The sequence below is a fragment of the Clupea harengus genome, chromosome 3 (genome assembly GCF_900700415.2).
Source record: "Clupea harengus chromosome 3, Ch_v2.0.2, whole genome shotgun sequence".
Lineage (NCBI taxonomy): Eukaryota > Metazoa > Chordata > Actinopteri > Clupeiformes > Clupeidae > Clupea > Clupea harengus.
Window position 1 is genome coordinate 12,980,043 of NC_045154.1, and position 17,500 is coordinate 12,997,542.

The 17,500-nt window shown below is 43.3% G+C and overlaps 1 protein-coding gene across 1 annotated transcript in view; it reads left to right on the forward strand.

Moving 5' to 3' along the window:
• Positions 1–16,108: 16,108 nt before the first annotated feature.
• LOC105912814 (calmodulin-like protein 4) overlaps positions 16,109–17,500 on the forward strand; it is a 4,668-nt gene continuing 3,276 nt past the window's right edge. Inside the window, exons 1-2 of the mRNA XM_031564619.2 lie at positions 16,109–16,504; positions 16,607–16,637. Of these exons, the coding sequence (XP_031420479.1) occupies positions 16,457–16,504; positions 16,607–16,637 (79 nt within the window). The 5' untranslated portion in view covers positions 16,109–16,456. The remainder of the gene's footprint in view (positions 16,505–16,606; positions 16,638–17,500) is intronic.

Here is a 17,500-nt window from a genome sequence, read left to right on the forward strand (position 1 = left end):
TAGCCGTAGTCGGTGTCAATAATACAAGTTGAATACCCTTATTTGATCAGATGTGTGTGTGTGTGTGTGTGTGTGTGTGTGTGTGTGTGTGTCACTGGCTTCTACTTTAGCAATTATAATTGCTTTTTATTGTTGTTGTTATTTATTTATTTTGGCACTGCAGCTGTCTGTAGGCACCATCGGGGATTACAGTTTAACGTTCATCCACACAGCACTGTGTATGTGTGTGTGTGTGTGTGTGTGTGTGTGTGTCCACACAGCACTTCCCATCTCGCGCTCACACGGGCGGGAAACGATGCTTAAACGGGCATGGGAAGAGAGTGTACATGGTGCTCTACAGGACTGCGGGAATTTGCAAATAATCTAGAAAACTATAGAAATAATAATAATCTACTAAACTATAGAAATAAAAACTAAGAATATCGGATCTCACTCTCTCACATTTCATTTCGAAGTGTGGCGGGATAGCATACGTGTACATTTTGATTGTAATAACGGGATAAGGTACAGAACTGCTTTTATTATCCTTTATAAAGTTATTTCGCGAGGGATCAGCTGCTTCCGTGAGTAGGACACGGGATGGCTACCGGCAAAAAAGGGTCTGAAAAGTTACACTTAACGGACGCAGTCTTCACGGCACATGGCAGCGGATTCTACGGTACAACGCGAAAACGACCCAATTCTACCCCGTTTAGGTTGGCATTCTTTACTTCTTCATTTCTTTTACATTTAACTTCCCTCATTGTTGCGTACATTTCCTGTTATCTAGTTTGTAGAGGTCCGACTTCAAAGAGAAGTGAAGTTCCAGTGTGGAATACTGTAGGTCAAAGCACACACACACACACACACACACACCCCACACACACACACACCTCCCTCCACCACAGTGTAATACTCTAGGTCAAAGGATGTATGTTGGATGAATGTCGTTGCTTAGTGCATCACGTCATAAAGCGCACACACACACACACACACTCACACACACACACACATACACACACTCACACACACACACACACACTCACACACAGACAAACACTCACACACACACACACACACACACACACACACACACACACACACACACACACACACATACACACACTCACACACACACACACACACTCACACACAGACACACACTCACACACACACACACAGACACACTCTCACACTCTCACACACACCCTCACACAGACACACACACATAAGGGCCCGTGGGTGAAAGAGGTATCATAGCTTAAGAACAGAGGCCCGTGATTATGTCCTAATGATATGTCCGTCACCTCCAGTAGATTCCCAGTAGGCTAGTCGCTGTTCGCTCGTACCCAGCTGACGCCAACCTCTCCTCCCTCTTTTGGAAGCACCCTGTAGCAAGAGCTTGTTCAGACACACACACACACACACACACACACACACACACACACACACACACCCTGTAGCAAGAGCTTGTTCAGACACACACACACACACACACACACACACACACACACACACACAGCCTGTAGCAAGAGTTTGTTTGGTGAGGATTTAACAGAAACAGATCAGAGGTTGGTTTAGCGCTGTAGGGGTGTGTGTGTGTGTGTGTGTGTGTGTGTCTGAAAAACATCAGCATTCATTGCGAAGGGAACAGCAGGCAACTCCGCTGCCACCCCAAAACACGAGGGCTCGTCAGTGAATGACACGTCACCCCTGATAGGAGATAAGGTTAGGGGCTGCAAGACGGAGCAAGAGCGGAGGGAGGTCTGTTTCTGCACCACACACACAGCACAAACCGTCACACACACACACACACACACACACACACACACACACACACACACACACACACACGTCACACCACAGCACAAACCGTCACACACACACACACACACACACACACACACACACACACGTCACACACACACACACACACACCCGTCACACCACAGCACAAACCGTCACACACACACACACACACACACACACACGTCACACCACAGCACAAACCGTCACACACACACACACACACACAAACACACACAAACACACACACACACACACACACGTCAAGCACATGTCACAGCACAAACCGTCACACACACACACACACACACACACACACGTCACACCACAGCACAAACCGTCACACACACACACACACACACACACGTCACACCACAGCACAAACAGTCACACAACACAGAAAAGCAGACACACAAACCCATCAGATGGTGCTGATATATTTGGTGTGAGTTAATAAGTAATATAAATATTTTAATTACTTCTTCAGACTTACTTTGTGCTTTTGATTTCTTTTTGATTGGCAGATGGGAAGAGGAGTAAAGTCAAACAAGGGAACCAATGGGGAATGAATAGAGTCTGACGGACAGAACAAGGGAACCAATGGGGTAAATGAGTAAAGCCTGACTAGACAGTAAAAAAGATGCAAACAGATCCAACAGAATGAATGCTATACTACATATAACCATTTAAGCTTTTTTCTGCAAAGATATAACCCCTTTGTAATCACCAATATTTTCATAAGTGACCAATTTAATTACAAATGTTTCTCCACTGTACCATATTTCTACTGTGATTACTTTTATTTTGCAATTTATTACGTAACTCCGTTCCATGTACTTACTCGCCATCATGTATGTGTGTGTGTGTGTGTGTGTGTTACATGTACTTACTCGCCAACCCTGTCAGGAGCCACTGATGACCAAAGCAGCTGTGAACAGATGGGCTTTAAAGCTGGCAGAGGATGGCTGTGTGGTGATGGGGTATCATGCCTGTGTGTGTGTGTGTGTGTGTGTGTGTGTGTGCAACAGTTCAGCTCTTACTATCCTGTAGTTTTCTCTTTATTAATACCATGGTTCAACAAATAATGTAAAGGTTAAATAATAATCCACTTAAACTGAGAAGTTAACAAAAAATATTCCACTATTCCACAAGGATAGGTTGATAAATTAACAAAAGCAGAAATAAATAAATAAAGCATTTGAAACGTATCCCACTCTTCAACAAAGAGGCATATTGAACTAATGTTTACTGTTCAACTCACAGTACAGAAGTTACATTGCGAATAGCACCAACAGCATCTACAGCATCAGTAACCGCCTAAGCAGTGCACTGGTTTCAGCCACTTTATCTATAATAACTGTGTCGTTGCTTATAGACATGAGGATTTCCTTCTCTGTGCACATTAACATGAAAGCCTCCAAGTTGTCCTGACTCAATGAGCTCCGTAGCCTATTCTTCACAAATTTTAAGGTTGAGAAGCTTCTCTCACATGCAACCTGTGTGATGGACAAAGTCAACAGAAACGTATATGCTAACCCAATGACATGATAAGCATCTGTGAGGAGGTTGTACTGTGAGAGTATTAAATGGACACAAATGGCACAGTTTTTGCAGGAGGAACAGGTCCTGCTTTCAAGCTCCATCTCAGGTAATATTTTGCTTGTGAATAGGTTGACATTAACCCCTCCTGACGCGTATCGTTGCAGTAGGGCCGGGCCAGCTATCAGTAGCCTATCGAGAAAACTTTTTGTTTTGGAAAAGACGGACTATGGACCCAATAAATTCAATTTGGGAGCGGAGAACTCCCTCGTATGGTACAACCCATGCAGAGGCTGCGGTGTCAGAATGCGGACTGTGTGAAGCCTACTTTAAGAGAAGATGGACTAACGTGACAAATGTCAAAAAATTAAATTCTCGACCGGCCCAGAAGTGAAGCGGCCCACCGGGAACTCTCCCGATTCTCCCGAATACCCACCCCGGGCCTGCCTAAGAGACTCAGATCATAATGTTGTGTGTGTGTGTGTGTGTGTGTGTGGCAGACATGGCCTAAGAGACTCCGACGCCTTCCTGAGGAGACCCCTCTTCCACTCAGACCTGTGGATCTGCTTCACCGTGCAGAACTGGCTGCTGGACTTCGGAAGGTTGCTTGTGATCGTGAGTATTCCCTCTTGTTTGTCTTACATTAGGGTTCCTTATTGGTCTTGCAGTGGAACCCCAACTGACTGTAGTAAGCTGCAGTAGAGTGTGGGTGTGTGTGTGTGTGTGTGTGTGTGTGTGTGTGTGTGTGTGTGTGTGTGTGTGTGTGTGTGTGTGTGTGTGTGTGTGTAGAACCCAAACTGACTGTAGTAAGCTGCAGTAGAGTGTGTGTGTGTGTGTGTGTGTGTGTGTGTGTGTGTGTGTGTGTGTGAGTGTCCTGTGTGTGTGAGTGTCCTGTGTGTGTGTGTGTGTGTGTGAGTGTCCTGTGTGTGTGTGTGTGTGAGTGTCCTGTGTGTGTGTGTGAGTGTCCTGTGTGTGAGTGTGTGTGTGTGAGTGTGAGTGTCCTGTGTGTGTGAGTGTCCTGTGTGTGTGTGAGTGAGTGTCCTGTGTGTGTGAGTGTGTGTGTGTGTGTGTGTGTGTGAGTGTCCTGTCTGTGTGTGTGTGTGTGAGTGTCCTGTGTGTGTGTGTGTGTGTGTGAGTGTCCTGTGTGTGTGAGTGTCCTGTGTGTCCTGTGTGTGTGTGTGTGTGTGAGTGTCCTGTGACTGCTGAGTGTCCTGTGTGTGTGTGTGTGTGTGTGAGTGTCCTGTGTGTGTGTGTGTGTGTGTGTGTGTGTGTGAGTGTCCTGTGTGTGTGTGTGTCCTGTGTGTGTGTGTGTGTGAGTGTCCTGTGTGTGTGTGTGAGTGACCTGTGTGAGTGTGTCCTGTGTGTGTGTGAGTGTCCTGTGTGAGTGTGTGTCCTGTGTGTGTGAGTGTCCTGTGTGAGTGAGTGTCCTGTGTGTGTGAGTGAGTGTGTGAGTGTCCTGTGTGTGTGAGTGTGTGTTTTGTTTAGGAGCTGTGGAACATGCAGAACACACACCTATTCCGTCAAGCACACACACATTCGCTCACACACACCCTTCCCCACCCACATGTTCACACACACATTCACTCACACACACCCTTCCCCACCCACATGTTCACACACACATTCATTCACACACACCCTTCCCCACCCACATGTTCACACACACATTCAGTCACACACACCCTTCCTAACCCACATGTTCACACACACACACCCTTCCCCACCCACATGTCCACACACACACACCCTTCCCGACCCACGTGTTCACTCACACACATTCACTCACACACACCCTTCCTCACCCACATGTTCACACACACAACCCAGAATGGAGGAGTGTGTTACTCTGCTCAGCGGTTTATGTCACAGATAATGAAAACAAAAGAAATAACAGGTATAATAGCTAAATACTAACTAGTATAATAACTAATTACTAACTAGTATAATAACTAATTACTAACTAGTATAATAACCGGCATTCACACCAACTGAAGAACTCCTTCCACATTCTGAGCAGTTCCACATTTAACGGTGAATTCTGTTTTCATTACCGGGGTTCGTAATCCTTTCCATGTTCTAAACATACATGGCAGTCAATGGGCTTTGGGGAAAATGAGACTGAAGCTCTTTAGTTCTTGTTCACAGGTACCTTATAACAGAGGGACAGATCTTCATTCTCTTCACGTTCACGTTCTTTGCGATGGCCGCCATGGCGATGAAGCAGAAACGCAAAGGTTCGGTTCCCGACGGCAACGGCCTGTTTCTGCTCAGCAGCTTCTCCCTGGCTGTGGGCCTGGTGGGGCGGCCTGTGGGTGGCCTTCCTCTGGGACGACCCTGTGCTGCGTAAGAGGTACCCTGGGGGTCATGTATGTGCTGGAGCCCTCGGCCTTCTACACACTCCACATCTGAAAGAGCCACCAGCTTCCTGGATCCTCCAGCCCTCAGTGCTGATGGGGGATTTGGACGTCTCCACCATAGATATATATATATAAAGGCTAGATGTCTCGTCATTATAAATATATATCTATGGTCTCCACCCCTCCCTCGGTGACTCCTGGCGATGGGGCACCGGAGAAGTTAACCACCAGAGGGCGCTCATGAGACAGACTGCCATCAGAGGGCGCTCATGAGACAGACTGCCACCAGAGGGCGCTCATGAGACAGACTGCCATCAGAGGGTGCTCATGAGACAGACTGCCACCAGAGGGCGCTCATGAAACAGTCGGCCATTAGTTGGTCAGTCGGTTCTCTGCAGACTGGTAGTGCCAAACATGATTTCAGAACTACATGACTACAGCACACACCTACAGCCCACGCCTACAGCACACGCCTACAGCACACGCCTACATTTCCACAGCACACGCCTACAGCACATGCCTACAGCACACGCCTACAGTTCGTCATCACCATGTACATTCTGCTCCCCCACTCATACAACTACACTTACTATATATATATGTATATTACTACACTTACTACTCACTTACTACATATATATGTATATTATTTAATTTAATATTCCTCACTATATTCCACACCCTGTAAACTGCTGTAAACCCTGTAAACTGCTGCTAGCCCTTCATTAAAATTAAAATTGTTGTTACTATGTTATATGTTATATGTTATATGTTGCCTGCCAGGTCACAAGAATTCACTGCTCTGATGACGCTAAGCTACAGCACACGCCTACATGACCGCAGCACACGCCTGGAAACAATCATTCATGTTTTCAGCCAAGCCAGGCGTCAGGATGAAGCGACTAAGAGAGCACTTAAAAATGGCGAGGGGAAAAATCTTTTTGAACAGTAAAAATCATCCTGCTATGTCTATTTCATCCTGGGGGTGGCAATATAGTGGCTTTTTGACTAGATGATGAAACACTTTCCTACCTTACCTATGTGTGAAGGGGCACCTGAGTGACCCGCCACCTGGATGCCCGTGTTTGTTTAAGTGTTGTGCTTGTGTGATGTTCGTGTCCGTGTACAGTTTATATGTTTATTAACCACGTCACTTCTATTTAAAATAATCACTCAAAATCAATGTCTTGTCTCATAAATGTTACGTTTATTAAGGTTGCAATCATACATCACATTGTCATATTTCATAGCGTTTGTCTTGCCGTTGTTTAGTGTCTCGTCTTGCGTCTGTTTGTTTATTGAGTGAATGTGCCGCGTATAAGCGCAAGTGTTAACTACCGCGTTAGCCGTAAGTGATCTCATCTTGAATTATTGTTGTTCTAATGTTGTGGCTGAAATGTTATGTGTCGGCTATGCCTTCACTAGCCGTGTTACTTTGTATGGCCTAGTCCATTTTTCCCAGCTGTATGGGATCATGTTTAAGTATGGCTGCTATGAGCCACAGGTGTTGCTGCCTGACTATGAGTTTCCATCTTGCTCAAAACGCACAAGCTATCTTTATGTGTTTGTGTGTCATGGCCATGATATGAAATAGGAAATATTTGGGGCATTCTGACCTTGGGTAACATGTTCTGCAGCTGGTGGAGCTGGCAGGTTAAGTTTGGGTTAGGGTAAGGGTGAGGTGTTAGGGTCAGTGCCGACCTCTGACCCTGACCGTAGGGTAAGGTGATATCATGCAGCTGGTCAGTGCCGACCTCTGACCCTGACCGTAGGGTAAGGGTGAGGTGTTAGGGTCAGTGCCGACCTCTGACCCTGACCGTAGGGTAAGGTGATATCATGCTACTGGCCTCACTGGGGTCTCAATGCTGTTTTGTTTTCCATCCTTATTCATGCTTGACTGTTAACCTTTGAACTTTCTTTTAATCCCATTGTGAACAGCATGCCATGAGGTTCAAATCTAATACATGAATCCTAGATGGACAATGCTGTCCATGGTTCTGAAATAATAGTGCTATGTTTCAGAACTATGTTTGCTGTTTGTGCAGTGTGTGTGTGTGTGTGTGTGTGTGTGTGAGAGAGAGAGAGAGAGAGAGAGAGCTGTTTGTGCAGTGTGTGTGTGTGTTTGTGTGTGTGTGTGTGTGTGTGAGAGAGAGAGAGAGAGAGAGAGAGAGAGAGAGCTGTTTGTGCAGTGTGTGTGTGTGTTTGTGTGTGTGTGTGTGTGTGTGTGTGTGTGTGTGTGTGAGAGAGAGAGAGAGCTGTTTGTGCAGTGTTTGTGTGTGTGTGTGTGTGAGAGAGAGAGAGAGCTGTTTGTGCAGTGTGTGTGTGTGTTTGTGTGTGTGTGTGTGTGTGTGTGTGAGAGAGAGAGACACAGCTGTTTGTGCAGTGTGTGTGTGTGTTTGTGTGTGTGTGTGTGTGTGTGTGTGTGTGTGTGTGTGTGTGTGTGTGAGAGAGAGAGAGATAGAGAGAGCTGTTTGTGCAGTGTGTGTGTGTGTGTGTGTGTGTGTGTGTGTGTGTGTGTGTGTGTGTGAGAGAGAGAGAGACAGCTGTTTGTGCAGTGGGAAAATAAGCTGGATCAGATATTATATATATATATATATGTATATATGTATATTTATGTGGGAAAACATCAAATAAGGTGTTTCATTACTGTTGTCTCTATGACACTTGTATCATGGACAAGATTTGTGTTGTTTTTGCTGTTTTTCTAGGGTACATCAAATTTAAACTGGGGGGCAAAGCCCACTTGCCCCCTCATGGTGCCGGGCCTTCTCTTGCCCCCTCATGGTGCCGGGCCTTCTCTTGCCCCCTCATGGTGCCGGGCCTTCTCTTGCCCCCTCATGGTGCCGGGCCTTCTCCTGCCCCCTCATGGTGCCGGGCCTTCTCCTGAGGCCCAGTCTGACATTTTCCCTCTAAAATCTGTCCACACCGTAACAAATGTCCCTCTCACATTCAAAGATCCCGCTGAAGAAAGAGAGTGAGAGAGAGAGAGAGAAAGAGAGAGAGAGAGAGCAAGATAGAGAAAGAGAGAGAGAGAGAGAGAGAGTGAGAGAGAGAGAGAGAGAGAGAGAGAGAGAGAAAGAGAGTGAGAGTGAGAAAGAAAGAGAGAGTGTCTGAGCCAGCTATCTAATGTTAGCATGCTACTACCCACAAGGTAAACAGCGATTTAAAAGTTGTTTGTTTTACTTTTTTTTGCTTAGATTTTTTTAAAGTTACTGAGAAATAGACACTGTGCAATGTAAAAACCCCGTTATTGGAACTGATACTCGGCGAGGGGGTTAGCAACGACGCAAGGGGCTCTTGCGTGTCTTGCATGTCTGTGTAAAAGGCTGATCATAAATTAGGCTTTAGGCTGTGCCATGGATCTGAATCACCTATCCTATCCTCCCGTGAACCTGACCTCTGCCATGGATCTGAATCACCTATCCTATCCTCCCGTGAACCTGACCTCTGCCATGGACCTGAATCACCATTCCTCCTGTGAACCTGACTCCTGACCTCTGCATGGACCTGAATCACCATTCCTCCTGTGAACCTGACCTCTGACCTCTGCATGGACCTGAATCACCATTCCTCCTGTGAACCTGACCTCTGCCATGTTGTTCTGGTGTCAAAGGCATTTCTGCTACTTCCAGTCCTGCGGTTCAAACCGCTGTGATTCCATGAGGTTTTAAACAGCAGCAGTGCACTGGCAGCAGTAGGCCTTCACTGACACACACCTTCATTCACTTGAAGGGCACTGCTCAACACAGTGGTACAGATGCTATCTGACTGTGTGTTTGTGTGACTGAAATGGGTCTTGTGGATATTGTTTATCAGATTGTATTTTTGCCGGTAGTAAAAAGTGCTCTGGGTTTCTTTCGTAGAGTGCAGACAAATGTACTAGCAGCCAGACATCACATGATTGATTAAAACAGTAAGATCCACACGGCCTCAATCACAACTGCTTGTATCCCACTGTTTGGAGTGTTTGAATCCTCTCAGTGGTTCCCAAACTTTTTACAGTCCCGTACCCCTTCAGACATTCAATCTCCAACTACGTGAAATAATTTGACAGGCCGTTGGGCAGGGGGGCGTGGCCAGAGCGGAGTTCAGCACAGACGTGACATTTTCTCAGTGGTTTTGCTTTTTAATTAATGCTTGTCCATCGTTGCGATCGTTGTTGTGTTTATTAGAAAGAAATACAGCATTGCAGGGCAAAATACAGGGGAATTTGGGCAATTTTGATGCACAAAATGATGTTTCTGTCTGACAGTTGCAATTCTGTTTCAAAGGGTACAATTCCGTCCGATTTCCGTTATCGCGAAATTTTCTCCCCGCGTACCCCCTGAACCACTTCGCGTACCCCTATCCAGTTTGTCAACCGAGGCTATGTTAATGTGACGGGGTACCTGAGTGAACCGCCACTGCAGCCGGTATGCTGCCTTCATGAATGGACTGGACGCTAGTGTTAAGGTGCCAGCATGGTACTCAGACTCCGTTACCGATGGGCGGGCGGACGGATAGGACGGACTAATTAGCATTTCTGTTGCCTTTATGGTTCTCCGAAGGCTGGGGGTGCTGAAAACAATTCACCGCCAGAACAGTAGATGGAGAAGTGTTTTTTTGTCGAAGACACGTTGCTTTGTAGCTTCATTGTAAGTTAGAAATCGTCGTTGTTTATCTCCCACCTTCCACCACAAGTGTGACCCTTCTACCAGCTGTCACTAGTCAGACGATAAGTGCAGCAGGTGTAGTCACATGATACTATTGTTAAGAGTGTGTCTAATGCTATATAACCACCTGAAAGGGCAAACGTATCTTTATCATGGTAGGTATTATTTGCGGGGAAAATAGTAGCACTCTATAACAAAATGATATCCTTATCATATATACACTATAGAAACTATTAAAAAACGATTCCATGAAATGAATACGTTCTTATTTTCTTTGGTATTTTTGTCATATTCAGATTTGCAATGATGATTGCTGGGTAATATGTATGTTGTGGTCCAATGTCAAGTCTCTATTTGATCATGTGAGGAGACGATGGTATAGCTAGTTTAGGCACAGCATCTGAACGTCAAGACTGACAAGCTGACAGTGTTGTACAAGTTCACACCTCTCATGAAGCAGTTCAAAGTTCAGTTCATACAAGTAAACATGAATAGTTCACGTTCATAGTTCACCATTTAAATTCTGAACCAGTTCAGTTCATAGTTTTAGAGTGGAAAGTGAGAATGAAAGACTTCCCTTGTTTTTTTATAGAAAACTTTATCCATCACTACCCTTTGCCTTAAACTGCACTTCATGTGTATCAATTCCTAAAATAATAATATTTTTTTAATTATTATTTTAACCACCCTGTCAATTTCCCCCTACCGCAGCGTTTCTCGAAGTGTGGGGAGAGCCCAACTGGTGGGTCGCAGAGACGTGACAGGTGGGGCGCAAATGGAGATGAGCAGGAGATTTTTGCTTTATAGACAGTAACGATAATATACCCCCATCGCACTAAACAACTCAAACAAAGAAATATTGTATTGTTAGAAACAATAGCAGGGCAGAGCACACGGATAATCCATAATCAGCAACTTGGCAAATTGAGAGACTGTGGCCTGCGCCATAAAGCATTCCATATTTAAAACATCTTAATAAGTAGTGAAGTCAACGTGTCTGCTTCACATGATGGAGAAGTTCGTTTATTGACACATCTTTTAAGGACGGCCACAGCGCTTTAAAACTAAGTGTTTATAAGTTACATTATTCAAAGGTGGAAGGTTGGTCAGTAATCAGTCTAGAGAGATAACTGAACAAAACTCTACTCGCTTGCCTCACGGGTGCCATACCATATGCCTTTTAATCATATTTGATAGAATGAAGGACAAATGAGTTGTGAATATTATCACCGAGTTTGAAAGGTATTGGTCTGGTAATAGCCGAGTGACAGCTGTGTTTTCTGTGTGTTTTAAGCAAATACAATGTGTGTGCGCCGACTTGCGTAGAGGCCGAGAGCGGTATTGCAGAAAAATTATAGCTGCAACATATTGAAAAAAAGAACTCCATTTTTTGGAGCTGTGAACTTAGTTCAAAATGTTGAATTATAAACTATGAACTGAACTACTTCATTTTAAAATTTGTGAACTATGAACTGAACTAGTTCATGTAGAAAGTGAACTTTCCCAACACTGGAACATGTTTGCTTCATATAATGCAGAAGTTCGTTTTTGAGAGTAAATTAAATCACTTTGTGCACTTAACGTTTAAAAAAAAAAAAGAAACTGTCATCTGGAGAGTTTAAAACGACACTTAATGAGGGGAAATGTACTGTATGGAGATATTTCTGTCGGATGGCATCATAGTCGATGCGGATTCTAATGAGGTTGTTTGATATGTCCAATGTAAGAAGTGTGAAGCTTGATTGATGCCATCCTCTTTCTCCACAACAACATGGATTAAACCTCGATGGTTGGACTATGTAGATAGTTTTATAACGAACGTGGCCGTGTACTTACATTTTTCAAGAAAAAAAATGATCTTCAATGGTAAGACTTGTTTTATTCGTGCCTCTTCTGGTGTAGCATATAACGTGAGTTTTATTTAGGCATATACAGATGCCTAGCGTGTGTAATGTGTAGGCCATTTCATTCCGTTCTTGCAATGTGAATAATTTAATTTCAATATGCTTATCTCCCTCTTGTGCGTTTAACAGGGCTTGTTTGTGTGAGCGACTAAATTTTTTTTTACTTGCTGTCGGGCTCGGTCGGGCGTTTTTGAGAATAAAATAACTTCACATTTAGGATAACAGCCTTCTTCCTGTTGCGGGAATTTGTATTTTAATTGCTGTCTGCTCCTGCCGGGCTCTGGCACTACTCTGTCAGATGCTGGCGCTCATGTGGGTTTTAAATATGACGGTATTGTGATAGGGAATGAAACAGGAAACGTGAGGTCCAGAAATGTGAGATTCCGGAAATGATGTTGTTTGGAAATGATGTCGTAGCGGACCAATCACGGCCAAGGGGTATCCGTCGCTGTACAGCACGTCATGACGGATCGACGTTCCATCTATGTGTAGGCCCTTCCCATGTGTCCCTAAACGTGTAGTACGAAGTACCATATAAGCGCCCTAGTTTCAGTGTTGTGCTTGTTTGATGTCGTGTCAGTGTCAGTGGTGGAGGAAGTACTGAAGTTTAGTACTTAAGTAAAAGTACAAGTACCCAGGAAAATAAAAGTAAAAGTAAAAGTAAAAGTACTACATCAACAATCCTACTTAAGTAAAAGTAAAAAGTACTTACTTTTAAATTTACTTTAAGTATTAAAAGTAAAAGTACTCACGCAATGGGTTGTCTTTCAATGTCTAGGCTGTGCCATTTGGATAAAGAAATAGCTACTGGTAATAAATGCCTCTACAGATGTCACTACTAGTAATAATTATAAGCAACAACATTTGTTAATTGGAAAGGTTGGTGTACTTATTGTGCCTACCATCTGTAATACTGTTCATACTATACAGTATCTTACAATTCTGCGGATGACAAGTTATCTACCAGGGATTATTTGCAAAGTTAATACCATTAAGCCAAACCAATAAAGACACCATGTGATATCTTTAACTCTTTTATTTAATTGTAAACGTGTAAAAAAGAGAAACATGGAACATGACAACATTGTAAAACTGGACAGAAAAAGGCACGCTAGCTTGACATAGCTAACCTACCAGCTTTATCTTACCAATACGTTAAACATATAATGAAGATACAATCATGTTTTTTGATGCTATTGCTGTATGTCAACATGCATTTCGCTAGATAACATTATAATATCATGTCAGTAAACGAATTAAATACAAAAGTCAGGGACATTAACTTAGCATAGCAATCACTCTGCTTACCTAGATATGCTACTTTAAATTTGAGGGCAAATTATTGAAGGCTAGCAACTCCTTTTTTTGAGGGAGACAGGAAACGCATTGAAACCTCCAGGAGTCATTCTTGGGGCCTTTGAACTCGAACATATCTTTTAAATACGGCCAAGGGTGGCTCATATCAGAGGGCTCAGTTCAGGCCGACTCTGGATCCATGTTGAATAGGCAGTAGTCAGGCTGTCTGTTGAATGTTCAGGTATTACAGGCAAAGCTACCGCTAGTGCTGCTGCCAGACGCGCACTCTGATATCCTTGGAGTTGATAGAGCCACCTGATTGGTTTAAACTTCCAAATCAGCAACGCAATCCATAGTTTTGTGTAGGCAACAGTTTGGCGAAACTGTGTTCATAAAATGTAACGAGTAACAACACATATTGTAGAAATGTAGCGGAGTAAAAGTATAGATAATAGCTAAAAAATGTAATGGAGTAAAAGTAAAAAGTACGCACTATTATTTTTACTTAAGTAAAGTCCAGATACGTAAAAATGTACTTAAGTACAGTAACGTAGTAAAAATACTACCAAAAAATACTTCGTTACATTCCACCACTGGTCAGTGTACAGTTTATATGTTCGTTATCCACGCCACTCGGGTTAAAATAATCACACAATTTAAATGCCGTGTCTTATAAATGTTCCGTTTATTTAGTTTAAAATCATATATCACATTGTCATAGTTCATAGCGTTTGTCTTACCGTTATCTAGTGTTTCGTCTTGCGTGCGTTTGTTTGTTTGTTTAGTGAACGTTTCGCTTGTGTGCGAGTTTTAAAATGCTATATAACTTCCGGGTTAACCCGAGTTATTTTGATAATATTTTGGCTGAAATTGTATGTGTCGGCTATGCCTTCATTTAGCCTTGTTATTACGTTTGGAGCAGTCTATTTTCCCAGCTAGGTGGGACAGTGTTTATGTATGGCTGCTGTGAGCCAAAGGTGTTGGTGCCTGCCTATGACACACCTGAAATTCATTATTGGCATTAGCCAATTGTAGGTTAATGTCTAGGCCCTCGGTTCCCAAATTGGGGTACGCGGGGTGGTTCAGGGGGTACGCGGGGAGAAAATTTCCGCGATAACGGAAAACGGACGGAATTACCCTTTGAAACAGAATTGCAACTTTCAGACGGAAACATCATTTTGTGCATCATCTGTAAAAAGTTTGGGAACCACTGGTCTAGGCTATTTAAACTTGAATTTTCTTTGTGTCGGGAGAGTTGCCGTTAATAAGACTTAAGTCTTAGGAGCTCTCACTTTGGACTAGTTAATGTGGTCCTTTATTTATATGTCAAGTCGACTTCTATTTTGTATTTGTTTTTTTTACTATTATGTCACTTTAGTTTCTGTATTGCAAAAGTTTTCATTTATATTTAGTATTGCTATTGTTTTACTGCCTTATGGGCCTTATTAGGGGAAATAAAGAATCCCATAATTTTCAACATCTTTAACCTCCTGAGTCTTTTTGTGAGTTTTCCATCTTGCTCTAACGCAGTGGTTCCCAAACTGTTTTTTTTTCATTCAATCTCCAGCTACGTACCCCAGGTAAAAAAAAAAAAAAAGTTTTCCTTTTCACAATTCCGTTTTATTCCCTCAGGTAGATTGATGGCTTAAAATGAGTGAATAGCCTACTATGTGCCACAAGTGACCCAAACATTTTAAGGTTGTTGTTTGCCAGCCATCAACAGAACAGAAGACTTTAAAAACATTATTTGCAGGCGATTGGGAAGATGAGCGAATTCATTTTACAGGCTGTATGTATTGAGGTGTGTGTGTCAACCGTTGAAAAGGGGGGCGTGGCCGGAGCGGAACTCAACACAGACGTGACATTTTCTCAGTGGTTTTGTTTTTTAATTAATGCTTGTTCATCGTTGGGTTCGTTGTTGTGTTTATTAGAAAGAAATACAGCATTGCAGGGCAAAATACAGGGGAATTTGGGCTATTTTGATGCACAAAATGATGTTTCCGTCTGAAAGTTGCAATTCTGTTTCAAAGGGTACATTCCGCGAATTCCGTCCGTTTTCCGTTATCGCGGACATTTTCTCCCTGCGTACCCCCTGAACCACCACCCCAGTTTGGGAACCGATGCTCTAACCGACTCACGACCCCTACCTTTAACAGTTATCCATCCAGTAGATTGGAAATCGGTGGACATCAGAGTGAGAGTGTATTACAAACAGTGGTGGTCTGCCCCGTGCTTCTAGTTTCGAAGGAATCCGTTGTGGAAACCTAGATGACTCGCCAATGGTTCTCAAACGCAGTCTGTTCTAACATGGCGCCGAGTCCGAGATGACAGTTAACAGGTGAAGCAGATGTCGCGCTCCCGACACGCAGTCTAATCTAACATGGCGCCGAGATGACAGTTATCACGTTATCAGATGTCGCGCGGACGACACGCATCTGGTGTGAAGCGGACCTATGCTTATGTTGGAGCCATGTTAGACATGATTACTCCATTAAACTTTTCATTTTAAAAGTAGATAGTAAAAACAAGTTTAGGCCTTATATTGTGAAAAGCCATTCATCCTGCGATGAATGTAATCATAGTACGCATATGGCGTGTGTGCAGTTATTACCATGTTTAGTCTAAGGTGCCCAACCTACAGGATATGTTTCACATTTAGCTATATGGTACAGTAGCCTAATGAAGGCTTCAGCGGGGCGCCAGGGGTAGTATTTCTGCAGAACAGTCTGCTTCGAGTTCGAGTATTATCTCGCACGGTAGGCTGCTGTTTAATTAGCAATGTGAGCTTTGCCATCTGAACGCCGCCGCGGGTCCAGAGTCGTGTAGGCTACTGGCGGACACGTGATACTTGGTGTCACGTTTGCTCGTACCCAAGGCGTCCTGCTATCAGTTAGCCTCAAATTTAGGGGATGCACTCCCAAGCATGACAGTTCATAAGAGGGAGAGACTGGCATCGAGTCGGAACACCATGGCAAGTATCGTGCTGTTGTTTCCACCTGATCCTCAAACCAATTTAGCAATTACGTTGCTGTTTTGGTTGGATGTTAATGAAGTTTTATCTTTATTCCCACAGGCAAAGTTCCTGTCACATGATCAGATAAACGGTAAGATTGCTTTGTGGGATGAAACCTGAATAATTCATTTAGATTATACGCGTGGTGGTAGTCTACGGGGTGACCGTTGCCAATGCGGCAGATTTGCGTATAGTTTTAGTCGGTCCATAAAGGAGAACATTTTCGTTACTGTAAATTCTTTTTTAAATCGCTTGAAATGTCGTACAGTGCCTCGTTTGTCCTGTCAAAATACGCCCTCGTTGGCCCCCACAGGCTACGAACAAGGGCACATTGTTCGTCTCCACTATTGCAAAAAAAAATGTAAATACAAAACGTTCCTCCTGTTCATCCCTAATTTAACGTAATCCATATTGAGATGAAATAGTTTATATAACTGCTCCTATTAATCCTGCAGATTACTAAAGAGTGATTTTAAAAAGAGGTAATTTTCAAAAAACCTTAACTCACACTAAGGAAACAGTACCCTAAGCCCCCAATACTGGCCTGTCTGGCCAGACTTAATTAGATTAGATTAGATTAGATTCAACTTTATTGTCATTGCACAGAGTACAAGTACTGAGACAACGAAATGCAGTTTAGCATCTAACCAGAAGTGCAAAATAGCAAAAAAGTGCCGAGTATGTGCATATGTAAAGTGGAGTAAGTGAATAAATAAATATATATGTACAGTAAGAAAAAGATATGTGATATGAACAGAATTGGGACTAGCAGCAGTTGAGGTAAGAAGTGTAGTATATAGTATATAAAAGTGCAGGTGTAAGTATTATTGGTGGTAATAAGTGAAATGAAATGAAGTGAATGAGGTATTAGTATTAGGTATTAGTAATACTTAAGAAAGAAAGGAGATCTTTAGTAAGTTTGCCTCTTGTGAACACCTCCCTTTCTCAGAGTAA